This window comes from Microcebus murinus, chromosome 1 (assembly GCF_040939455.1).
Source record: "Microcebus murinus isolate Inina chromosome 1, M.murinus_Inina_mat1.0, whole genome shotgun sequence".
Lineage (NCBI taxonomy): Eukaryota > Metazoa > Chordata > Mammalia > Primates > Cheirogaleidae > Microcebus > Microcebus murinus.
Window position 1 is genome coordinate 114,691,471 of NC_134104.1, and position 25,794 is coordinate 114,717,264.

General features: G+C 33.8%; 1 protein-coding gene, 1 non-coding gene and 1 pseudogene across 4 annotated transcripts in view; 1 reads left to right on the forward strand and 2 right to left on the reverse strand.

The window, feature by feature from the left end:
• The window catches only part of ATR (ATR checkpoint kinase), a 103,255-nt gene that overhangs the window by 21,158 nt on the left and 56,303 nt on the right, over positions 1–25,794 (forward strand). For 2 of the 3 annotated variants that reach the window (XM_012762368.3, XM_076004934.1), the window contains 17 exons: positions 266–483; positions 1,156–1,308; positions 2,669–2,861; positions 3,104–3,366; positions 4,278–4,468; positions 4,552–4,652; positions 4,851–5,022; positions 7,318–7,488; positions 9,061–9,255; positions 10,512–10,697; positions 13,084–13,176; positions 15,162–15,292; positions 17,572–17,715; positions 19,223–19,316; positions 20,206–20,331; positions 24,173–24,379; positions 25,205–25,318. In XM_012762368.3, coding sequence (XP_012617822.2) covers positions 266–483; positions 1,156–1,308; positions 2,669–2,861; positions 3,104–3,366; positions 4,278–4,468; positions 4,552–4,652; positions 4,851–5,022; positions 7,318–7,488; positions 9,061–9,255; positions 10,512–10,697; positions 13,084–13,176; positions 15,162–15,292; positions 17,572–17,715; positions 19,223–19,316; positions 20,206–20,331; positions 24,173–24,379; positions 25,205–25,318 — 2,752 coding nt within the window. The remainder of the gene's footprint in view (positions 1–265; positions 484–1,155; positions 1,309–2,668; positions 2,862–3,103; positions 3,367–4,277; positions 4,469–4,551; positions 4,653–4,850; positions 5,023–7,317; positions 7,489–9,060; positions 9,256–10,511; positions 10,698–13,083; positions 13,177–15,161; positions 15,293–17,571; positions 17,716–19,222; positions 19,317–20,205; positions 20,332–24,172; positions 24,380–25,204; positions 25,319–25,794) is intronic. The other variant, XM_012762370.2, reaches the window with a different exon arrangement.
• On the reverse strand, positions 11,706–12,261 carry LOC105870063 (cell division control protein 42 homolog pseudogene; annotated as a pseudogene).
• LOC142874907 (U6 spliceosomal RNA) lies at positions 14,925–15,031 on the reverse strand. The gene has a single exon (XR_012922488.1). It is a non-coding gene; the product is annotated as a U6 spliceosomal RNA (small nuclear RNA).

Consider the following 25,794-nt stretch of genomic DNA (forward strand, 5'->3'; position numbering starts at 1 on the left):
CAGTTAGTAATCATATAGGCATGTCTTCAGTCATTTTTAAGCCTGGTGATGCCACATCAGGTATCCTAGATTAATTTTAATTCCCAAATCCTAAGAATGATTTAAGCCAACATGAAGAGATTAAATTTAAAGTAATAATGATTTATTAATTGAGTTGCATATTTGCTTTAAATTGGTTTAAGATTATAGATTAGTTTGGTATTCACAATTTTTGGCTTTACTACAATATTAGATTTAACTATAACAAAATTCATCTTAATTCCAGTGTCTTTAAAAAATGTACTTACTGCAGCCATAATTTCAAGGACTGTCTGCCCAAGTCTAAGAAGAAACCTACAGTAGTGATAACTTGGATGTCATTGGATTTTTACCCAAAAGTGCTTAAGAGCTGCAGGAGTTTGTTAGAATCTGTTCAGAAACCTGACCTGGAGGCAGTCATTGATAATGTGGTGAAAATTTATGATGCTTTGATTTACATGCAAGGTGAGTACAAATAAGCAATAGATCAGAGTAACCTTTAAAGATAATCAGTATAAAAATCGGCTTTCTTTTTTGCCTGAAACCTAAATGCACAAGTGTTTGGAATATCTAGTTTTTTCTTTTTTTTAATTTCAGTTCTATTAAAGTTGTCAGTAATTTCTGAGTTCCTAATTTACTTGTGTAATATTTTGATTTATTCGGTCAATAGAAATTAAGACTTCTAAGTTTTTTGATTTGGAAATTTGAAGAAATTTGGAGATCCTTTAAAAAATACATAGGTTCATATTTTTATAAAGTCACATTTAATTTCTTTGGGTACATAGACCTCAAACCATCATTCTTGGATCTCTGTGTAAAAAATCCCTGTTTAGGCTGGGCGTGGTGGCTCAGGCCTATAATCCTAGCACTCTGACAGGCTGAGGCAGGAGGATTGCTTAAGCCCAGGAGTTTGAGGTTGCAGTAAGCTGAGATGATGCTACTGGACTCTACCCAGGGCAACAGAGTGAGATGGTCTCAAAAACAAAACAAAACAAAAAAAAGAATCCCTGTTTGTAGAATGTTCATTGTAATCCCACTTGTTGTTTCAAATATCTATGTTTTTAGTTTAAAAAAGACTCTGAGTTAGATATGATTAAGGAAAAAATATAATTAAAGACATATTGTATGTTTTTGTAGTAAAAAGTTCATTTGAAGATTATATTCTGGAAGATTTATGTGGAATGCTCTCAATTCCATGGATTTATTCCCATTCTGATGATGACTGTTTAAAGTTGACGACATTTGCCACTAATCTTCTAACATTGAGCCAGAGGATTTCAGATAGCTACTGTAAGTGGTCACAGAATTATATCTATGTGTATGGTTTGTTTTATTTTGTCTTAATTCATCTCTACATAGGACTTCTAACATGTATCATTTATATTTTTTCAATAATTAAAATAGGAGTACATTTTTAATAATTCAAAAAAGGAGTTGTATAAGTAAAAAGTAACAAATGAAGTCCTGCATTCATATATTGTATTTCCTTTCTTACTGTAAAAAGTTTGAAGTATATCCTTATATATCTTTACTTTCATTTAATAAAATTGTGAAATATTTGAGAAATATAGAAAAAGAATGGACAATAATGCACCAGACACTCATACCAACTTCCCAGTTTAAAAAATAAAAATGTTAGAGATGTAATGGAAACCCTTTAATTGTTGTTCTTTAATTTAACTTCTCTCATTCTTTCCCCAGAGATAACTACTGTTCTGAATTTGGTGTTGATTATTCTGATGAATGATGTATTACTCTTACTATATATGTATTTATCCCTAACTAATATATAGAATTGATTTGCCTTTTGCAACTTGCATTTTGTTAGTCAACATTATCTTCATGAGACTTACCTATGGTGATATGTGTAGCTCTAGTATGTTATTGAAACTTCTGAATAGTAGCCAAATATATATAGATAGACACTATTTATCAGGTCTCCTATTGGTAGACAATCAAGTTGTTTCCAATTTTTTCACAATGATAAACAAAATTTCACCGAACATTTTTGTAAATGACACTTTAGTCATTCCAAGGCATTGCTGTTTGAAAAGTATGGTCTGTAGCATTGCCAACATTTAGGAATTTGTTAGAAATGGAGAATCTCATACTCCACTCAGACCTACTGAATCAGAATCTACATTTTAACAAGATATTAATAGCTGATTCATATTCGTATTAAAGTCTGAGAATCACTGTTTTAAAGTATCTACCTAGGAGTGGAATTGTTGGGTTATAGGTTTTGTGTACCCTCAACTCTGTTCTGCTGTATTGTTCTCCAAAGATGTGCCAACTTACACTCCTGTTAGCAGAATATGAGAGTTCCTATTAATCCACATCCTCACTGACACTTGGCAGACTTTAAAATTTTTGCTATCTAGAAAAAAGAAAAAAATATCATGAAATTAACCTTCTTATTTTATTTTTCTTGCTATCTGATGGGAGTGATTTTTCAATTTGCATTTCCCTGATTATTTAGTAAGGTTGTGTATATACCTTTTTCAGTGTACTTGTTTTATTTTCTGAAAAAGGAGCTTTTAACTAAATTAGATATTAGATATATTTTAAATGTGATTTGACTTTATAACATATGTATGTATATAAAGTTAACACTATTAAAAATGTTGTTTAATAGACTTAATTTTTTCAGCACCACAGGCACAGTCACAATGTGTATTTCTTCTAACTCTGCTTCCAAGAAGAATATTCCTTGAATGGAGAACAGCAGTGTACAACTGGGCCCTACAGAGCTCTCATGAAGTAATCCGGGCTAGTTGTGTTAATGGATTTTTTATCTTATTGCAGCAGCAGAATTCTTGTAACAGAGTTCCCAAGATCCTGATGTATGTATTAAGATTTTTAATTTGAATATATAACTTTGAAAGATTGTAATTCTCCGGCTATATATGTAAAATTATGTTTATTGCTCAATATATAGAACAAATGTTGCTTTTAGTTTTAGAATTTAAAATTTTTTTATTTTAGATTTTGTTTTACCAGTACTTTTGTCCCAAATTAAGCAAGACTATTTAGACCACAAAATTAAGCAAAAAGGTTTAGTATTTTTATTTTTTTTTCCTCCCAGAGATAAAGTCAAAGATGATTCTGACATTGTCAAGAAAGAATTTGCCTCTATACTTGGTCAACTTGTCTGTAGTCTTCATGGCATGTTTTATTTGACAAGTTCTTTAATGGAACCTTTCTTTGTTCTTGGACGTGTGGACCTCTTCTGTAAGAATTTAAAAGCCACTTCTCAACATGAGTGTTCATCTTCTCGATTAAAAGCTTCTATTTGCAAGCCATTCCTTTTCCTACTGAAAAAAAAAACACCTAGTCCAGTAAAACTTGGTAAGTGATTATGCTTAATTTAATATTTGAAAACCTATTTAAGTTCTACTTTTCAAATCAGTGATAGAATTACCCTGAAGCCTTAAAAAATTATAGCAAGTTACGTGCTTGATAGATTCAATGCTTAATAATGATTACATATAAATGGGTTGAATGGTATTAGATTGCATCACAGAAACCAGTAAGAGAAGTGATTTTGGGATTTTTAAAATACTCTTGTGATTTGGTAGCCTAATAGGGCATACCTTGATGGCTGGTTCAAAATTGTTAAGTTCAGTATTCTGTATCTTCTTCATTGATACCAGAGACCTTCTTAATGCATCCCCTTTTCCCACCTTGGACCTTCAGAACTTCAAATAATTAGATTACCTTGCCCAAGTGAGGATTGCACATTGTATCTTCTTGACCACTTTCCAGTGGTAATGGAGTATGAGTCTCTTGGGAGCATGAGATTTACACAAATACTTGGAAAATCCATTTGTTAGGTAGTAAGTTGAAACTTGCTCTCAAGTTTTCAAAGCATTAAATGAGAAATGGTTTCTAGGCCTCCCTAAATCATATAAGGTTAATAATAAGGCTAAAATATTAGTTCAAGGTTCTTTGGGTTAGTGAAATGTGTTTTTAGGTCTGTCTTGGTAACATAATGGTCTACAGAATCTAAAAGAGACCAGTTATTTTATAACTTAAAAATTTCTGGAATTTATTAGATTTATATCATTTATGACTTATTAAGCACAAAGTAAATTTAAATTTATAACTATCCATTTTTATTCCCTAAAATTTTGTATATTATCCATACTTAAATATTGACAATTTAAGGCAACTTAGGATTCTTTATGGCATATTTTTATTAACAGTATTTTTACAGTATAACTTTGGTGTTTAATGTGTTAAATTAGATACTCTTTTAGCTTTCATAGATAATCTACCTCATCTTTGTAAGCATCTTGATTTTAGAGAAGATGAAACAGATGTAAAAGCAGTTCTTGGAACTTTATTGAATTTAATGGAAGATCCAGACAAGGACGTTAGAGTGGCTTTTAGTGGAAATATCAAGCATATATTAGAATCCTTGGATGCTGAAGATGGATTTATAAAAGAGGTTGATAATTTTTATTTTTAACATTTAGATTTTCATAAACCTCGCTCTAAAAATTTCTTAACCAGTTAATTTTATTGTTCTAGCTTTTTGTCTTAAGAATGAAGGAAGCATATACACATGCCCAAATATCAAGAAATACTGAGTTGAAGGATACGTTGATTCTTACAACAGGGGATATCGGAAGGTATACTTGGGGTAGCTTTTGTATTCTTCCTTATTTATTTTGGCTATTCTCCATTTTTATTTGCCTGGTGTTAGAAATGGTGATATGATATATATGATAATATAGAAACAAATGTGATTCTACATGCATTTATTTATGGATTTTCATTTGTTTCTAAGACATTGATTATACGTGTGTGTGTGTGTGTTTTAATTTCAGGGCAGCAAAAGGAGATTTGGTACCTTTTGCACTCTTGCACTTATTGCACTGTTTGTTATCCAAGTCAGCATCTGTCTCTGGAGCAGCATACACAGAAATTAGAGCTCTGGTTGCAGCTAAAAGTGTTAAATTGCAAAACTTCTTCAGCCAATATAAAAAACCTATCTGTCAGGTAAGAGTCAGCATTTGTTTTGACTATAGACAATAGTAGTACTTCACAATAGTTTAAAAAAAAAAAAAGAACATTTATACATGTTTTATTTTGCTTGCTTTAAAAGATTTTTTTTTTTTGAGACAGAGTTTCACTTTGTTGCCCGGGCTAGAGTGCCATGGCATCAGCCTACCTCATAGCAACCTCAAACTCCTGGGCTCAAGCAATCCTTCTGCATCAGCCTCCCAAGTAGCTGGGACTACAGGCATGCGCCACCATGCCTGGCTAATTTTTTGTATATATTTTTAGTTGTCCAATTAACTTCTTTCTATTTTTGGTAGAGATAGGGTCTCGCTCTTGCTCAGGCTGGTCTCCAACTCCTGAGCTCAAATGATGCACCCACCTCAGCCTCCCAGAATGCTAAGATTATAGGCATAAGCCACTGTGCCCAGCCAAAAGATAATTTTTTTAAATGATGTATTTATTTAAGAGAACTGGAGTTTTGCCAGTTTTGTACTTTAAAATATTGGTCTGAAGACAAAGATTATAAATGGGAGAGAGGAGAAACCATTTCAAAATAATGTATTTGATTATTATATTCTGTTATTAATTTTTAGGGAGATGTCTTTCTTTCTTAGCCTTATTAGTGATAAAACTTTTATGCCTTTATATTATCTGTATGACACTTTGTTTAAATATTATATATTCAATTGCTGAAAAGTGAGGCTGTGTTTGTTTTTTTATTATTTTATTTTTTATTTCAGCATATTATGGTGGTACAAATATTTAGGTTACATATATTGCCTTTGCCCCACCCAAGTCAGAGCTTAAAGTGTGTCTATCCCCCAGACAGTGCACATCATACCAATTAGGTGTGAATATACCCATTCCCTCCTCCCCCCTCCCACCTGCCTGACAACTGATGAATGTTTTTACTATATGTGCACCAATTTGATGGTGAGTACATGTGCTGCTTGTTTTTCCATTCTTGTGATACTTCACTTAGTAGAATGGGCTTTAGCTCCATCCTGGATAATAAAAGAGGTGCTAGATCACCATTGTTTGTTGTGGCTGAGTAGAACTCCATGGTATACATATACCACATTTTATTAATCCACTCATGCATTGGTAGGCACTTGGGTTGTTTCTACATCTTTGCAATTGTAAATTATGCTGCTGTAAACATTCTAGTGCAGATGTCTTTATTATAGAATGTCTTTTTTTCCTTTGAGTAGATGCCCAGTAATAGGATTGCTGGATCAAATGGTAGTTCTATTTGTTGCTCTTTGAGGTATCTCTATATTACTTTCCACAGAGGTTGTACTAATTTATAGTCCGACTAGCAATGTATGAGTGTTCCTAGCTCTCCTCATCCACATTGACATTTGTTGTTTTGGGACCTTTTGATAAAGACCATTCTCACTGGAGTTAAGTGATATCTTGTTGTGGTTTTGATTTGCATTTCCCTGCTGATTAGAGATGTTGAGCATTTTTTTTTTTTTTTTGAGACAGAGTCTCGCTTGTTGCCCAGGCTATAGTGAGTGCCGTGGCGTCAGCCTAGCTCACAGCAACCTCAAACTCCTGGGCTCAAGTAATCCTTCTGCCTCAGCCTCCCGAGTAGCTGGGACTACAGGCATGTGCCACCATGCCCGGCTAATTTATATATATATATATTAGTTGGCCAATTAATTTCTTTCTATTTATAGTAGAGACGGGGTCTCGCTCTTGCTCAGGCTGGTTTCGAACTCCTGACCTCGAGCAATCCGCCCACCTCGGCCTCCCAGAGTGCTAGGATTACAGGCTTGAGCCACGCGCCCGGCCGAGCATTTTTTCATATGTTTGTGAGCCATCATTCTGTCTTCTTTTGAAAAGTTTCTGTTCATGTCCTTTGCCCACTTTTTAATGTGGTTGTTTGATTTTTTTCTTGCTGATTTTCCTGAGTTCTATATAGATTTTAGTTATCAGCCCTTTATTGGATATATAGCATGTGAATATTTTCTCCCATTCTGTAGGTTGTCTGCACTTGTGATATTTTCCTTGGCTATGCAGTAGGCTGTGGTAAAATACTGGCTTTACTCTGTATTTGTGGTTAAATCCTTACTATGATATTCCAGTTTCATAACTAAGCCTAATTACTTCATCTGTAAAAGAGAGATTATGATGTAATCTACCTCATTAATGTTGTTATAAAAATTAAATGAGCCAATTCAGGTAATGTAGATCATTGTTTGATACTGTCCTTTATGTTACCTTAAAAGTATTAGTTAATATTTCTTCTGTGTGTGAAAACTAAGAATAAAATTATTTTTGCTCTAGTTTTTGGTAGAATCCCTCCACTCTAGTCAGATGACAGCTCTTCCTAGTACTCCATGCCAGAATGCTGAGATGAGAAAACAAGATGTAGCACACCAGAGAGAAATGGCTTTAAATACCTTGTCTGAAATTGCCAACGTTTTTGACTTTCCTGATCTTAATCGTTTTCTTACCGTAAGTTGCAATATATGGTTCACTTAATTGAGGTTTGCAATTCAATATTTTGTTCATTCCATTCTAGATTTTGACTTTGATATGAGATTATTCTTACACTGTAAAACTTAAGTTCATGCTGATTTCCATCATTATTCTGTATAGTTAGCTGTTCTGAAAAGTTAATGCTAACTGAATAATGCTAATCAGTTCAGTGAACTATTTGAGCCCTTATGTCTTTAGTGCTGTGATTGGTTCCATTGATAATTCAAGTCTAATATGATCATTTCTACCCCTAAGGAGGTGGAGTAATGAAGTACAAAACCCCAGTGGTATAGAAGATGATCTGTTGTGAATTCGAATGACTTACTTAATAGTATGGAATGGTTTAGGAAGCCTTTGAAAAGTCTTTGGGGCTGAGATTTAAAAGATAATGGAGTAGATTATCTTCCTACCTTTTCCAAAGGCAAAGTTTATCAGTACTCCTAATTTATAAAATATAATGGCAATTCATACAGCATTTTTACCTACAGTATTACTATCTTTTAACAAATTTTAATTGCTTATAAATTGGTCAATACTGGAAGGAAATATGACAGTATGTGGGAAGGACCACAAAAATATTCATACCTTTTCACTCAGTAATTCTACTCTGGGAACCATAAAGTACAGATGTTTATTTCAACATTATGTAAGTGGCAAAACAAAACAAAAATGAAACCCTAAGGCAAAGCTAAATGACTTTTCAAAGGCTTCCTAAACCACTCTATACTGCAAAGTACATCATAGGATATTATGTAACCTATGTAACCTTTTAGCATAATAATTATGACAACTTTGTAGAAACTACCTTATTATTTTATACAGCAGTCTTATAGCATTAATATTAAGTTGAAAGGCATACTGTAAGTAAGGTATAAGCATCTCTGAGGGCAGAGTCTTGGTGTTCACTATCACACCTGCAGTGCTTAGGATAGTGACTGACACGGTAAATATTCATTAGATACATGTAGAATGAAGAAATGAAATTATTTTATCTTTGCATTTTGTATATATCTTATGAACAACATCTTAAAGGAAGTGGACTAAAATGAAAATAGATTTACTGCAGTATTGGAGTGGTAGATGTGTTAAAGGGTTTTTTTAAACATTGCAGTATCAACTCTTTAATTAAAAAAATTTTTTTAAATTGCATTTATGGTTACTCTTGCTTATTTTTTAGATACAAATTCAAATATATCAGATCTGGGACTTCTACCTTACAGCATGAATATACTTTAACACTCCTGAAAAATTATCTTCTTTATTTTTATATTTGCTTACTTACTGTCTGTTTCAACACCTTTTAACAGTATAAACACTGTGCCACCAGGCATCTTGCCTGTTTTGTTCCCTGCTATGTCTGCAGTGCCTGAATCATAGTAGATATTCAGTAAATATCTGTTGGGGAATAAATGGTAAATATGAGTTTGAATATAAGTCATGTGGACTCCAAATTTGTATGACATTTAAAAATATTTTTGCACATAGTTTATGTGGTATTTTATCACCCAGACAAATGAACTTTTTGGTAATTGTGGCATTCTTTTTCAGAGAACATTACAAGTTCTACTACCTGATCTGGCTGCCAAAGCAAGCCCTGCAGCCTCTGCTCTCATTCGAACTTTAGGAAAACAATTAAATGTCAATCGTAGAGAGATTTTAATAAATAACTTCAAATATATTTTTTCCCATTTGGTCTGTTCCTGTTCTAAAGATGAATTAGAACGTGCCCTTCATTATCTGAAGGTAATTGAATATTTGTATATGTTTCACTCTTTTGCATAAATTAGTTTTATATTCATAGTAAAGCTATTGTAACATTCTTATAGGGTGAATAATTTATAGCCTGTCCTAAAGAATATAAGTTTAAATGTTATGTCAAATAATCTTTGCCCTGGTAGCATATTAAATAGAATTCTCTTTTGTTATTTTCTTTGATTATTTCACCATAATGGGATATGGTAGTCATCCTTTCATGGATGAGGTTCTCAGCTGATTTAATTAGTGTTTTTCATTTGATTGGAGCTATAAGTTGACTGAAGATATATAGGTTATTTTATCTGTAGGAAAAGGCAACCGCCTCCAACTGTGGTATAACATCTGTGTTTAGTTACTTGGTGCTCTGATTACAGTTTGGCCCAGTTTCTTGCTAGTTTTTAAATTTAAAATTATAGCTTGTGCTTCTTTTTTGGTGTCATATTAACAATATCTTTTCTTTGAGGAATGTGAGATTACACGGGAACAGGAAAACCTACCGGAAACATACATATAATTTTACTGCTTTCTCTGATGTTAATTTATTTCTCTTGTTTCATAATATACCAACAGCAGATCTCTTTCTACATGAGTTATTTAATATTGAATTTATTTATTCATTTTGAGATAGTAAATCTGTATATTGTGAAGGTAGAATGATAATAAGTATTTACTACATGTCAGAAAGTGTGCTAAATAATTTATATTGATCATTTCACTTAATCCTCACAGTTACCCAATGGGATAAAGATACTATTATTTTTAATTTTGCAGATGAGGAATCTAGGCAGAGGGAGGCTAGATTAGGTAACTTGTCCAAGTCACAACACAACTAGTAAGTGACAGCTAGAATATAACTAAAGGAATCTGACCAGAATGACTGCTCTAAGCCACTATACTATATTTTCTCCCAGAGGTTATGTGTCTATAAATATTGAGTTGATGATATTGTAAGATGTTAGAGAAAACTAGGACTTTCTTTTTTAAATTTTATTTCAAAATAAAATCATATCACTTCATTACTTGAAACTCATGGGAGACCTATCAGGAGAGAATAAGATTTGAATACTTTTCCAATGCCTTTTCTTAATACTGTTAGTAAATCCTATCATCTAGACTAGAGCTCCTGATTTACTAATAGCATGTTAAAATATACTTATTTCTTATTAAAATATACTTATTTCTAGGATGTTAGCATAAAGGAAAAAAACTTTTTTTAACTTTTTTTTAATATGTCTCTGAGTTAGAATGAAACAGAAATCGAACTGGGAAGCCTGTTGAGACAGGATTTCCAAGGATTGCATAATGAATTATTGCTACGTATTGGAGAACACTATCAACAGGTTTTCAACGGTTTGTCAATACTTGCGTCATTTGCATCTAGTGATGATCCATATCAGGGCCCGAGAGATATCACATCACCTGAACTGATGGTAAGGAATATGTTCAGTGGATTTTTTGTAGCTTACTTATGAAATTGAAGAAACTGAGGTGTTTTTTTTTCATTTTCCAACTAATAGAGATTTGTTAAATTTTAAGTTGGTATTATTTTCAGAAAGGTTGATTTACATTGCATGGTTACAAGTAAGGCATTAACAACATATATTAGCATTGAAAATGTAGATTTTTAAATGGTTTTGGAAGATTTTATTTTTTCACTGAATAAAAATGTTGAAGGTTATTTTTCTCCACTGCTTTTAAACTCTACGTATATTAGAACATTTCTGTAGCTCTCCCCTCACCCTTCCCACCCCTGAACTATCCCTTCCTTGGCACAGCAAACTAAACTTTATCAGTTCTACTTTCATGAGTTTCATCAAATAGTGGATCTACTCAAGAGTGGAAAAAAGGGGAACTTTCAAAAAGAAATTTTTTTATTAAATGAGGCATATACTATACTCCTAAAAGCACCAGATGGGCAATGTGTTTTCTAAACTAGGTCTAGGAAGTGGAATGTGGAACCAATCTGTCCTCCTCCCCTTAAGGGCTATCTACTGGTTAATTAATTTTAAAAAGAAGACTAAAAAACAAACCACACACACACATCCCCAAAAACAGAGGAGGAAAAAAAACAACACTAAGATGTCCCAGATTACTTTCCAGAGTAGAAACCAGAGAGCAGCTTCAACAATTTGAATTAATCTGTTACAGAGTCATCACAAGCATGCCTTGCTTTTAAAAAAAACATTGTTTTAAACAACAAAACATAAACTAGTACTGATCACTTTTCTGATAATACACAGTTGTTCAAAATTAACTAGTATTAGGGGAAACAGGGTCATACCTATGGGCTTTGTCTCACATGAGTACATGTGGGTAGATATAGGGCATTTGTCATTATTGCCAAAATGAATTTTAATTTTTAATCTTCAGTTTGACTTAAACATTGCTTTTAGTATTATGTCAATACCAGTTGTGATAAAAGGGCTCTGGAGAGATGTTCATAGCAGCACACATCTACGGTTCTTCTTCGGTTCTGGAGACTCCAGGACAACCAATATTGCTTAATCAAATACTTTCTTAGGCCTTTCTGTGTGGATGCAGAACACTCCACATACTTAACAGCCTTCAGGTCACAGGCCAGCTTTTCAGCAGTCTCTGGAGTGATGGGCTTCTGTTTATTCTTGGCAGAGGGGTCATCTCTGAGATCAATTCGGGTCTCAATAAGTGGGGAAGGAGTCTTTGGACAGTGGTTATCTCAGGCATCCACTTTTCTTTGACATTTTCAATTGAAGATGGAGAGACCACTGAAAAACAGACTAGATATACATCCGTTTGTGGATAACTCAGTGGTTGTAATCTGTCATAATCCTCTTGCCCTGCAGTGTCAAAAAGACCAAGAGTATATGGTTCTCCATCAATCATAGCTGTGACTGCATAGTTGTCAAAAACAGTCTGTACATATTTGGATGGAAATTTGTTTGTTATATAGGATATCAGGAGACATGTTTTACCAACAGCACCATCGCCTACAATAACACATTTAATAGTCAGCATTGCTGATATAGTTTTGTATCCACTTTAAATATTTCAAATCTGATGTTGACCTCAGTGTCTCCACTGGGGCATTGGCCTATCTTATTTAATCTTTACAATAAGTTTGTACGGTAGGTGCTTTCATTGTTCCCATTTTACAGATTCAGAGGAGTTAAATAACTTATTTACGATCACGAACTAGGAAGTGTCAAAATTGTTATTGAGACCCAGGTTTGGCTGACTTAATGCCCAGGCCCTCTCTAGGACCCTCTCTTAAGAAAGAATGAACTATATTCACTTCAGAATACCCAAAGTTTCATGGATGGTGATATCTAGACTGCAGTTGTTGATGCCCTTGATCTTGTACTTCTTTGCTGCTATTACCTCAGGGGGTATTGACTCCTGTGTCAGACCTTTTGTGGGAGGGTACCTTTTCTGTAATCAAGTACTTTTTTCCAGCTTAGTTCTAAATGCTATAAGAATAAGGACAGTCTTTGTCTATTGTCCTCTCCCTTCTTTTCCTCTTCACTGTGGATCCTGATGTGAATCAGGTCCTAAGGATGCCATCCCAGCTCACTCCATGATTCAGAAGCTCATGATTTTCTCATTGTACTGTACTGTTTAATCATATTTTGTCATGGTGATTATAAATCAGTTTCATTAACTTCTTTAAATACTAGATGTGAAAATATATTCTTTTGCAGAAACTTAATTTACCAAATGTTTATTTCTAATATTCTAATCTAGTTAGGTAAAATATAAATGACATTATTTAACTAACTAAATTGTCAATTTAAGAAATTTGATCTGTATAAAACATATAATATTGATTTTTATTTTTAGGCTGATTATTTACAACCCAAGTTGTTGGGCATTTTGGCCTTTTTTAACATGCAGTTACTGAGCTCCAGTGTTGGCATTGAAGATAAGAAAATGGTAAGTAGTTACAGTTGAGTTCCAAAGTGCTAGAATGGAATTCATATAGAATATGCAGGAGATATGATTTCTGCTTCTAGCTACAATCATTCAAAGATGAGAAATAACTAAACATATGACATTCTATATTGCTGAACAACTTGTATAAACTTTTGGGAGACAAAAAATTGGAATTGTTTCATTCTCCAAGGTCTATATAAAAAAAAAAAAATTGGAATTGTATCACTTATAGTTCTTTTGTTTATGAGTGATAGAAAAACCCAAAGGAACTTGACAGTGTGACTAAAAGAGTAAGGATAACTTAACTTTGGGCATAACTTGATTTTGGACTAAAAAATGTTCTCATAGGCAGTCTTTTAGCTCATATTCACCTGAGTTGGCTCTTCTACTTAAGTGCTAGGTAATGACTTTAATGACTTCAGGCTCACATCATCACAACATCTAGTCCAATGGAAGAAAGACACCAGTAATCATTTACAGCTCAAACAAAAGTTGCATAATTGAATCTCATTGCTTCAAATTGGTCTGATATGGGTCATAGCCCCAGGTGTTTTGAACAGCAAAAATGGTAGTTTTTTATAAAGTACGGCAACATCAGTATTTGTCAGTTTATGTTTAAGTGCGTGTAGCACAATGAAGTTTCATTATAACTACTATTACAGTTGGTCACTGTTGGAAATTTTTGTCCTGTAGATTATAATAAAATTTTTCGATATTGATAAAATTTCCCTTTTTGGCCGGGCGCGGTGCCTCACGCCTGTAATCCTAGCACTCTGGGAGGCCAAGGTGGGAGGATCGCTAAAGGTCAGGAGTTCGAAACCAGCCTGAGCAAGACCAAGACCCCGTCTCTACTATAAATAGAAAGAAATCAATTGGCCAACTAAAAATATATAGAAAAAATTTGCTGGGCACGGTGGCATGTGCCTGTAGTCCCAGCTACTATGGAGGCTGAAGCAGAAGGATTGCCTGAGCCCAGGAGTTTGAGATTGCTGTGAGCTAGGCTGATGCCATGGCACTCTAGCCCAGGTAACAGAGTGAGACTCTGTTTCAAAAAAAAAAAAAATTTCAGCAACTTTTCTTTTGTGTCAAGTAGTAAATTTAACCCTCTAAATAATTACTATTCTATCTACATGGTTTCTTTCTTATTGTTATTGCAATTGTTATCATAAGTGAGAAAATGACCTTGAATCTAAGAAAAGTGGAGTTTGTGTTGTAAACCATAAAAAGCTCGTGTGTTTTGGCACATACTTAAGGTTGACCAGAAAATTTCTTAAGCTTTTCATTCGAACCTGGAGCTGTTGATACAGGTCTCGTTCCTTGTTTTACTAAATTAAGGACAACTTGAATTTAGTATCATTAAGACAAAAATTTACTTAACTGTTGGTCACTGTGAAGTATTCCATTTACTTCAAAAATTTTTACAAGTCTTTCAAACTCAAGTGATTTTGATTCAGTTTGGTTTATATATGTGCTGTATAGCAGTTTGGGATAGATATGAAGAAAATTGAACAGTATGCATTATATCCTTAATAAATTTGAAAATTTACTGTTCTGGAGGGCCACTGGACCAAAATAACACATCACCTTCAAGGGAAAAAAAAATAAAAACAATCAGATTGCAATTTGTATTTTTTAAATTCATGGTTCTCACATAATAAGTTGGACAAATGAACTGGCCAACATTTATTAGACCTTTAGTGTTTTTTTTAAATATATATTTTTTAATTAAAATTTATAATTCTTTTTAAAAAAATATGGAACGCTTCATGAATTTGCATGTCATCCTTGCGTAGGGGCCATGCTAATCTTCTCTGTATTGTTCCAATTTTAGTATATGTGCTGCTGAAGCAAGCACTAGACCTTTAGTGTTATTTGAGAATAGATGACACCCTGAGACTTGGATACGAAGCACTTGTCCTTAGGGCTCATCTGCTTCTGGAAACTTGTTTATAGACTTTGTAAAAAAGCACTACTTAACTTTCTAGGCCTTGAACAGTTTGATGTCTTTGATGAAGTTAATGGGACCCAAACATGTCAGTTCTGTGAGAGTGAAGATGATGACCACACTGAGAACTGGCCTTCGATTCAAGGATGATTTTCCTGAATTATGTTGCAGGTAAATGACTCCCTGAGTTCATTAATTTTTTTACATTCCCCAGTAACACTTAACTTGAGTGAGTTCTTATCTCTTTAAGGAAAATTGAATTCAAATTGTAAATTAAGGTAGAAAAGGAGAACATATTTACTTTTTAAAAAACATTTTACTGTAGAAATATTTTAACAATCTGGGAAATAGGAAAATTCCTAATGACCCTACATACCTATTTCTCAACCTTGGCGATTGTCAACATTGCTAGTCTTATTTAATTTATTCATCTCTACTTATTTTATTGTTAGTTGGAGTATTTTAAAGAAAATCCTGGAATCACTGTATTTGTAAATACTTCAGATATATATAATGAGTAAGGGCATTTAAAAAAATAATCATCATGAATTATTATACTTAGCATCTAATCTACTATCATCTAAAGCTCAATCCATATTCGAATTTCCTTCAAGGATGCTTTTTCTCAAAGATGTTGGTTTGCTTTAATCACAATCTAAACAAAGTGTATATATCACACATTGACAAACTTAAGGGGTTGTTTGGCCCCCTAAGTATCTCTTATAAACAGCCTCTCACCTTAAATCCCCTCTTCACACATATTTTCTTTCTTTCAGGTTGTTAAGATTTGGGGATACAGGATTTGGTTGTTAGCTGATTTAACTTTTCCTTCTACCTATTTTCCCCTTTCTGTTTTTCCATATAAACTGGTAGATAGATACAGAAACTTGATTAGATTGAGGTTCAATTTGTTATGGAAAAATACTTCATAGGTGAGGCTTATCTAGTTGTCCACTTTTAGTTATGGTAGGACTAATTAGTAGGTTTAGATTTTATCAACTCAAATCCTTCTGTTATAAAGTTCCCATTAATCTTTCATCTAAGGGCTTTAACATTAATTAATGATCATTGCCTAAGTCCATTATTTCATCAAATGTGATAAAATAGTGATTTTCTAATTTTATTCCTTTTGTATTTACTAGGTGGGATTCTTCTTAAAACAATATAAACTTCCTCATAAAAAATATGACTAGCCAGGCATGGTGACACATGCCTATAGTCCCAGCTACTCAGGAAGCTGAGGTGGGAGCATTGCTTGAGCCCAGGAGTTTGAGGCCAGCCTGGGCAATGTAGTGAGACCATGTCTCTAAAAAAGAAAAAAAAATGGCTACCCTGAAACATAGTTCATATAGGAAAAGCAATTTGTACAACTATAGCCAGGATAAATAACTTAAATATTTCCTTTCAATTATCAATTTTCAGAGTATAGATTTGTGCCCCAGACACCTCTGGTAAAATTTTTTTGTACCATTTGATCACATGGATTTTTATAAATTTGGTGAATTTTAATCCTTTAAAATCACTATTTTTTTGAAACAATATCCCACTATGAAGAAAAAGAAAAGAAAAAAAAATCCCTATTCTTTTGATTGCTGAAAATTTTTTTTCTTTTTTATTTCAGCATATTACAGGGGTTCCATCTTAAGCCAGTAGAAATTCCTTTAAGCTACTGCCTGTGACATTTGACATGGCCCCATTAATCTTTTATAGATTCTCTGTTTTCTGGTGGGACAAGATGTCCTAGGGTCATCTTGTACATTTCCTGTCCCTGATCCAGAATCAGCGATTTCTTCAAGGAGCTCTGCTCTGATTCCTTTGAGCCCAGATTAATTCCCAATTTAGGCACTCATTAGGCCTACTTATTGCTACTGAGTTGTCATTGCTTCTAAGTCTTAAGTGAATAGAGCTACTAGAAAATTTGTATTATTTTATAAAGAGAAAAAAATCATGAGTTTATATTTTTAATTCAAATTAAAGATTACATAGTTTTGGCTTAACTCTTTGGTTTTACATTTCAGTTATGCTCTAAATCTTTGTTCCTAATGACTTATAATTACATGTTTACTCAATTTTTCTTTCTGTCTATACATATATGCAACTTAAAAATGACAATTCAATATTACTGCTAACAGAAAGACTGTTGAAAGCAGTTTAAACTCCTTAGAAGGTTCTTTTTGTCCTTAAAACGTATCCTCTTAGAGATGTACAGTCAAAATAATGTGTCTTTAAAGTTTTGTAGAAACAGGATCTCATCACCTTGCTTTTTTGACTTGATATAATTTGGAGATAACGTTATTTGAATATATAGTACTGATCTTTATTCCAGTTTTAAAGGTGCCTGTAATCTATTGTTCATATGTATCTTTGTTTCTTCAACTAATAACTAACTGATGGAGCTTTACAAATAATAAAAATAACAGAACTTAATTTTTATTTATTTTTTCACATAGAGCTTGGGACTGCTTTGTTCGTTGCCTGGATCACGCTTATCTAGGCTCCCTTCTCAGTCATGTAATAGTAGCTTTGTTACCTCTTATACACATCCAGCCTAAAGAAACTGCAGCTATCTTTCACTACCTCATAATTGAAAACAGGTATTGTAACTGAAATTGGTAACAAAAATAACAACTTTTTAATTGTATTTTATACCTCAAGGTATTAGGATTACTGTTGGTAATGTGGGACTGTTCACATTTTAAAATTTCAGAGTTCATCAATAAAAGTAATTGGCACATAATTACATATTAAATTGATGCTATTTTTATGGCATTACTTCCATTATAATTATTTTTTAAAACTCATTAAATAATAGGTCATCAATTAAAAATTATTTTTATTCTGAAAGAGTGAAGCTTTCTTTTAAATTAAGGCAGATAGTTAAATAGCATGAGAATGGTTAGGAGGGATATTCACCTACTTTCTGCAGCTTACCTTAGTTGAAACACTTTTTACTTCATTGCATTAACCTTTGAACTAGCCACTGTTCCTTTAAACTTTTATCATGTTTTTTCCTACTATTGCTATAACAGTCTTTTAAAATGATCTCTTTATCTGTATCATTCCAGCATGAAGAGACATTCTGTGGTTCACCATTTCCAAACTGATAAATTCCAATTGCTTAGCTTGACATTCAAGGCTTTCCAAAATCTGTCCATGTCTTTTTTCTTAATATCTTTTCCCATGATTTTCCAAAACAGGCAGTAGGCTATAGCCAATGTGTACTGCTATTGACACAGCATGCATTACTCCTCTCCATCTGTGTTTTTGATTCAGGCTGCTTTTTAGCCTCGAATGTCTTTCTATATATATATATTTTTTTTTTTTTAAGTTTTTCTATTCTTTTTTTTTTTTTTTTTTTTTTTTTTTTTTTTTTTTTTGAGACAGAGTCTCGCTTTCTTGCCTAGGCTAGAGTGAGTGCCGTGGCGTCAGCCTAGCTCACAGCAACCTCAAACTCCTGGGCTCAAGCGATCCTCCTGCCTCAGCCTCCCGAGTAGCTGGGACTACAGGCACAAGCCACCATGCCCGGCTGATTTTTATATGTATATATTAGTTGGCCAATTAATTTCTTTCTATTTTTATGGTAGAGACGGGGTCTCGCTCAGGCTGGTTTTGAACTCCTGACCTTGAGCAATCCGCCCGCCTCGGCCTCCCAGAGTGCTAGGATTACAGGCGTGAGCCACCGCGCCCGGCCAGTTTTTCTATTCTTTTACTTACTGTTATATAGTTCCTTTGCTTCTGCAAAGTTAGGATTTGAGTACTACTTATTTACCTGCTCACTAGCACAGCATATCTTCTGCCACAGTCTGTTTTTCTAAAACAAGTCACACACCCATCTCAGATTGAAGGGGAAGGGACTATATATATGGATGTATATACTGAGAAGCATGGTTTATTGAGGGCCACCAATCAGACTATCATTGGGTGATTTTCTTAGGCTTGGTTATTTGCCACTATTAATTTACCTGAGCATCTTAGGTATGTTAGGGAGAATACTTGCATGTTAGTAATCAGCTGGGAAGTCAGTATTAGTTTCAATTTTTGCTTTTCATTTTTTTAGTATCTATATTCTTGTCAAATAATTCTTTTTATTCCAACTATTAGGGATGCTGTGCAAGATTTTCTTCATGAAATATATTTTTTACCTGATCATCCAGAATTAAAAAAGATAAAAGCAGTTCTCCAGGAATATAGAAAGGTATTTAATTTTTTATATATGGTTTAGAAGATCACTGATACAAAATTTTTCCCAAATTCTAATACATCGAGTAAAGATCCTTTAGAATCATATCTAGGGATAATATAATCCTATTCTGATAGCTAATTCCTGGTGAGTAACTAATGCTACCATGAATCTGTGACTTTTGGTGAGAAGTTTTAGCATTTACATTAAACATTTAATAGTATTAGATAGAACACAGAGCAGAGTACAGTTCTTGTGCTTTACTACCCAGGTCAATGTATCCTTACTTGCAGTCTCCAAAGAAGAAGCTTCCACAGCTGAATGCCCTGAGAGAAAAAAAGAAAAGCTGTGGGATGATTTTAGCTTTATTGTGCTATAAACCACGGTATAGAAATGTCAGATCTGAATTGATTCCTGAGCTTTAGAAGGAGAATAATCTGTAGTTCCAGTACCTTGAAGTCTAGTGACCTCTCTGAAATTATGAAGGTATTAATGGTGATTGCATAGCATTTCAGGGCAGAAAGTGGGATGCCTGACCTTAGGTAGTGAAAAGAAGGTGTGAATTACTTGCATAATCCATAGACCTGGTTCAAGAAAATTAAGTAGCTCTCTGTAAATTAAGGGAAACTTATACTTCTTGTCAAGAAACATTTATTTTAGATAAGTAAATTCTTATTTAGTTGGGATAAAATTTTTTCTCTAGGCCTGAAGATTTTAGAATGAAATCTTTTTCCCAGAGAATTACTAAAAATGACATACTATACAAAGGAAGTGATGGAAATTTTATTATTTTTTTAAACTGATTTTATTGGAGTATAGTTTAATTAGTGGCAATTACTTAGGGAATTCAGGCCTTTTGGAAATTGTTGTTAACAAGGAATGTCTTTCTGTGCTCTTTTTGTAGGAGACCTCTGAAAGTACTGATCTTCAAACAACTCTTCAGCTATCTATGAAGGCGATTCAACATGAAAATGTAGATGTTCGTATTCATGCTCTTACAAGCTTGAAGGAAACCTTGTATAAAAATCAGGTATGTTAAGCTGATAAAAGTAGAAAACTATAGAAAAGAAGGTTTGGAGGTTTAAAGAAAAGATAACAGATTGGTATTTTTGTTTAGATTTAGTAGATTCAATGAAAGAAGTCATTGTTATTTTACCTAGATTATCAAATCTGATTGAGAATTAGTAATCCATGAGATGTCCTTTGAGCCTGAATCTCAAGGATTTGCAATTTTTGTTATTTTTGAAGAGTCATGATTTGAAGGTTATATTTTAGGTTACCACATCTCCCTAAATGACAACGTATATGTTTGTATAACAGCAGTTTATTAAGTCTTCTTGCATATCTCCTGTAGATATCTGTTATATAAAATGTCAGCAATTTTAGTATTGTACATTTTGACTGAATTAACTCTGTTACTTTTAATAAAGCTAAATTTTTAACTTTACTTTTTCAAGGGGCCAGTGAACATTATTCTTTTCTTTGGTAACATAATGAAGATTATCCCTAAACTTGATAATAGTGAAAACTGGTATTTAAAATGTCAGACCCCTATATATGTGTATATTGTAAAAAATGTAATTGAGTTACTCATTTTTGTATACCAAGAACCCATATGGTAAGATGTGAGAGCCTAAGACCCTATGAGTTATTGGGTTACAAAACTGGGTTATGTTTCTGGGCTGGGTGAGGTGGCTCATGCCTATAATTCTAGCACTCTGAGAGGCCGAGGTGGGAGGATTGCTTGAGCTCAGGAGTTTGAGACCAAGAGCAAGGCCCCGTCTCTACTATAAATAGAAAGAAATTAGCCAAACAACTAAAAATAGAAAAAATTAGCTGGGCACAGTGGTGCATGCCTGTAGTCCCAGCTATCTGGGAGGCTGAGGCAGGAGGATCACTTGAGCCCAGGAATTTGAGGTTGCTGTGAGCCAAGCTGACGCCACAGCACTCTAGCCCAGGCAAGAGAGTGAGACTCTGTCTCACAAAAAAACAACAACAACAAAAACTGGGTTATGTTTCTTTTCATGATAGAACAAGCACTTAGGACAAAAGATATATGTGATGATAATAAGCACATGGTTTCTGGGGCAGTGAACTTGTATAACCAGTGTGGGTAGCAGGCAGTGTAGAGGTGATTCTACCACATGTGAGGAGCCTTGAATCCCCTCCAGTTTAGGTTTATTGTCTTCCTGACTATGGATCTACATTATCAATGTTATATATAGCCTCAATTCCTACTCTAAACTGTAAGAAACTACCCTGTTCTTGCCCCTTTCCCAAAACCTTGACCTGGGTTCCAGATAACTTAAAGGGCTTCTATCTTTTAAATTTAATGTAGAGATTTGTGAATAACAAAAGTTCTCTCCTCTTGGCATAACGGTTTTCTAGTTTAGGTTATTTCCAAGCATATGGCATGGTCATGATCTAACACAAGGAAATGTCATCTCTGTCATCATTTCCTAAGTGTAAGTGACAGAATCTGAGAACTCAAGATTTCTCACCTCTTAGGGACAAGCCACAGCTGCCCCATTTTTGCCACCTGGGTCACAAAAGATAAATTGCATCTGGTAATTGCCCAACAAGGGTTCCTTGAAGATAAAGCCCCAATACTAATAGATTACCTAGGTAGGATAAGAAGGAAAGTGTATTTGTAGGAGTCTTAAAGGTCAGATTGAGTAGACTGATTAAGATATAATGGCCATATATTATTATAGGATTCTTTAAAGTAAGAATTAATTTAGTTTAGCATTTATATCTAGCTGAACAAATTTACTGTAGGTTAGTAAGGAAAAAACTAAAGGCAAGAAGGCTTGGAGGATCCATGGGGAAATACGAAAAGAAGAAGAAGAATCCAGAGACACATGTCTTCCAAGCCATACCCCAGCAAATACCAGCCCAAAACACCTGGGACTAAAGAGAGAATGAAATAGATTACATCAAAGGAAAATCAAAGTTACAGACAATTGAATTAAGCTCCAAAACAGCACTGTCAAAAGGAACTTTCTGTGAGAATGAAAATATTCTATATCTGTATTGTCCAACAGTAGCCATTAGCTACTTGAGCACTTGAGCACTTGAAATATATGACTCAGGAACAGAATTGTTACTTTTGCTTAATTTAAATTTTGTTTGTTTGTTTAAGACAGGGTCTTACTCTGCTGCCAAGGCTGGAGTGCAGTGGTGCGAGCATAGCTCACTGCACCCTTGAACTCCTGGTTTCAGGTGATCCTGAACGCAACACAATTCGGCTTTTTTTTAGGTCTTTATGGCTGAATTAACCTGTATTGTTATTTAAGAAATTGTCTGTTGAAGATTCTGGATGAGATTAAATATCTTTTTGGTTTTCTTTTGAAATATATTTCTCTAATTTATATTATTAGGCCGGGCGCGGTGGCTCACGCCTGTAATCCTAGCACTTTGGGAGGCCGAGGCGGGCGGATTGCTCAAGGTCAGGAGTTCGAAACCAGCCTGAGCGAGACCCCGTCTCTACCAAAAATAGAAATAAATTAATTGACCAACTAAAAATATATATACAAAAAATTAGCCGGGCATGGTGGCGCATGCCTGTAGTCCCAGCTACTCGGGAGGCTGAGGCAGGAGGATCGCTGAGCCCCGGAGATTGAGGTTGCTGTGAGCCAGGCTGACGCCACGGCACTCACTCTAGCCTGGGCAACAAAGTGAGACTCTGTCTCAAAAAAAAAAAAAAAAAAAAAAAAAAATTTATATTATTGATCACAGTTCTAACATAGAGTTTGAGATGCTTATATATGCTTTACTTTTTTTCTAGAAAGAAAATAATATAAATGAAGTGGTTCTATTAATAAATTGATCACACAAGTACAATATCTAAAGCTTCACTGGCTTGAGAATTATCTCTTCTTAACATTTTATTCATTACAGCATCATGAGATCAATGAAAAAAGATCAGCATATTTTTCATTAGGCTACCTCTTTCTTCCTATGTCTTTTTTTTCCATCTCCACAGAACCATTTTCCATATCTTTTTCTCCTTCTTTATTATTTACTTTTAAATCTTCTTGTTTTAACTAATAGTTGTTCCTCCTTGACTTATTTACTATCTATTGTCCTTGAAAAGTTACCCAGTTCTTTTTGATCATCTTCATTGGTTCTTTTTTTTTTTTTTTTTTTGAGACAGAGTCTCGCTTTGTTGCCCAGGCTAGAGTGAGTGCCGTGGCGTCAGCCTAGCTCACAGCAACCTCAAACTCCTGGGCTCGAGTGATCCTTCTGCCTCAGCCTCCCGGGTAGCTGGGACTACAGGCATGCGCCACCATGCCCGGCTAATTTTTTATATATATATCAGTTGGCCAATTAATTTCTTTCTATTTATAGTAGAGACGGGGTCTCGCTCTTGCTCAGGCTGGTTTTGAACTCCTGACCTTGAGCAATCCGCCCGCCTCGGCCTCCCAAGAGCTAGGATTACAGGCGTGAGCCACAGCGCCCGGCCTTCTTCATTGGTTCTTTAACTTATAAATATATTTGTTATTGTATATACCATATGATATTTTAATTATTTGTTTACATATGTGTTTTCCCAGTACACTGTGAACTTGGGATAAGACTTTGTCTACTCATTTTTGTATACCGATGTAATAATGCACAGTAGCTATTTGTTTAATGGACTAATGATTAAGACTTTCAAACACACTTAATGGTTCTAATTGTACACAACATATTGTGAACTATTATGTGAACTTATCAAAAACTACCTGAAAAGATTATAGGTACAGGAATTTAATTTTGTCAATATTTATGTTAGATATTTCTTAATATGTTTAAGCTTTATAGTTTAGGAAAATATACTAGAAGTTTGTAGAAGTTACATATAAATTTTCTTTCTACTTTTATTTTAGGAAAAACTGATAAAATATGCAACAGATAGTGAAACAGTAGAACCTGTTATCTCACAGTTGGTGACAGTGCTTTTGAAAGGTTGCCAAGATGCAAACTCTCAAGCTCGACTACTCTGTGGGGAATGTTTAGGGGAACTGGGGGCAATAGATCCAGGTCGATTAGATTTTTCAACAACTGAAACCCAAGGAAAAGATTTTACATTTGTGGTAAGTAATGGTAATTTGAAATGACAAAGAGAGTTCTCTGTTCTATTGAGGCTTATATAGTCCACTTACAAAGAAGTATTTGGTGTATCTTTAATGATAACTTTATCTAAACCAGACAATTTAGGTAACTTCTGAGTTTATTTCTTACTGCTATTGCAGAAACTGTTAGCCAAAAGCAATAAAGTTGGAGCCCAATCTAGTATGTTGTATTTTTGTGCATAAATTTCCTAAATAATTATGACAATATTTAAAGCCTAATTAATTATTTAAATATTACGGTTTAAACACTATTGCTAGTGCTTTCATGGGAAAGTAGTTTCCCAGGTTATTACAATAGTATGTGTATAAAAAAGATTTTATAGTCAGATGAGTTTGGGAAATCCATATAGATCAAAATTAAACAGAACTTTTAATGTATCATTGTACACTGTGAATCTCCAAGAGTACATATCCAAGAGTTTATAAGTGTATATTAAAATTATATCTAAGGGTTTCTCAAGTGACTCTTAGGCTCTACAGAATGCAATTTAGGAAATGCTATATACAATTTGCTTTTTCAAGAATTAAAAATAAAAAATGCAAATTGTCAAGGTTATGCAAAAGTTGTATTCTAATATACTTTAGAAATAGCATAAAAAGCTTTAGATTTTGGCTTCTTAGCTACAGATTATATTTTAGCCTTGATACCAAACTTAGTTTGAACCTCACTGTCCTTTCCTTTTTCTAAGTTAAATTCACTTAGACAACTAAGTTAAATTCACCACAGAAAAAACAGTATACCTTAAGAAAATTTATATCAGTTATCCTTGAATTTTTTTTATTGAGACTGGAGTAGAAGATTCAAGCTTTGCCTATGGATTATTAATGGAGCTGACAAGAGCTTACCTTGCATATGCAGATAACAGCCGAGCTCAAGATTCAGCTGCTTATGCCATTCAAGTAAGAGTGCATTTAGTCATTACTGGCTTTACATTACTGAATTCAAGTTAAAAAGTTGTAGATTCTATACTTCTGAAATTCTTGTTTCTCTTAATTATCAAAGTAATACAAATTTGTGATAAACATTTTAGAAATTACAAAAGCATATCCTCTTAATAGATTATTATAGCTACTTTCAAAATCTTTGTATGTGTATACAAATGTATACTACTGCCTCAACTTTGTGACCTTAAGTAAGTTACTTTGGTTCTAGGCATTGAAATAAACATCCTAAGGAAGTTCAAAGCTCCATAATTTTTAAATGTTGTTTATTTTTCTGTGTTTAAGCATACCTCTGAGATATTACAGGTTCGGTACCAGACCATTGCAATAAAGTGACTATCTCAGTGAAGCAAGTCACACAGATTTTTGCTTTCCTGGCGCATATAAAAGTTACATTTACAATATACTGTAGTCTGTTAAGTGAATAATAGCGT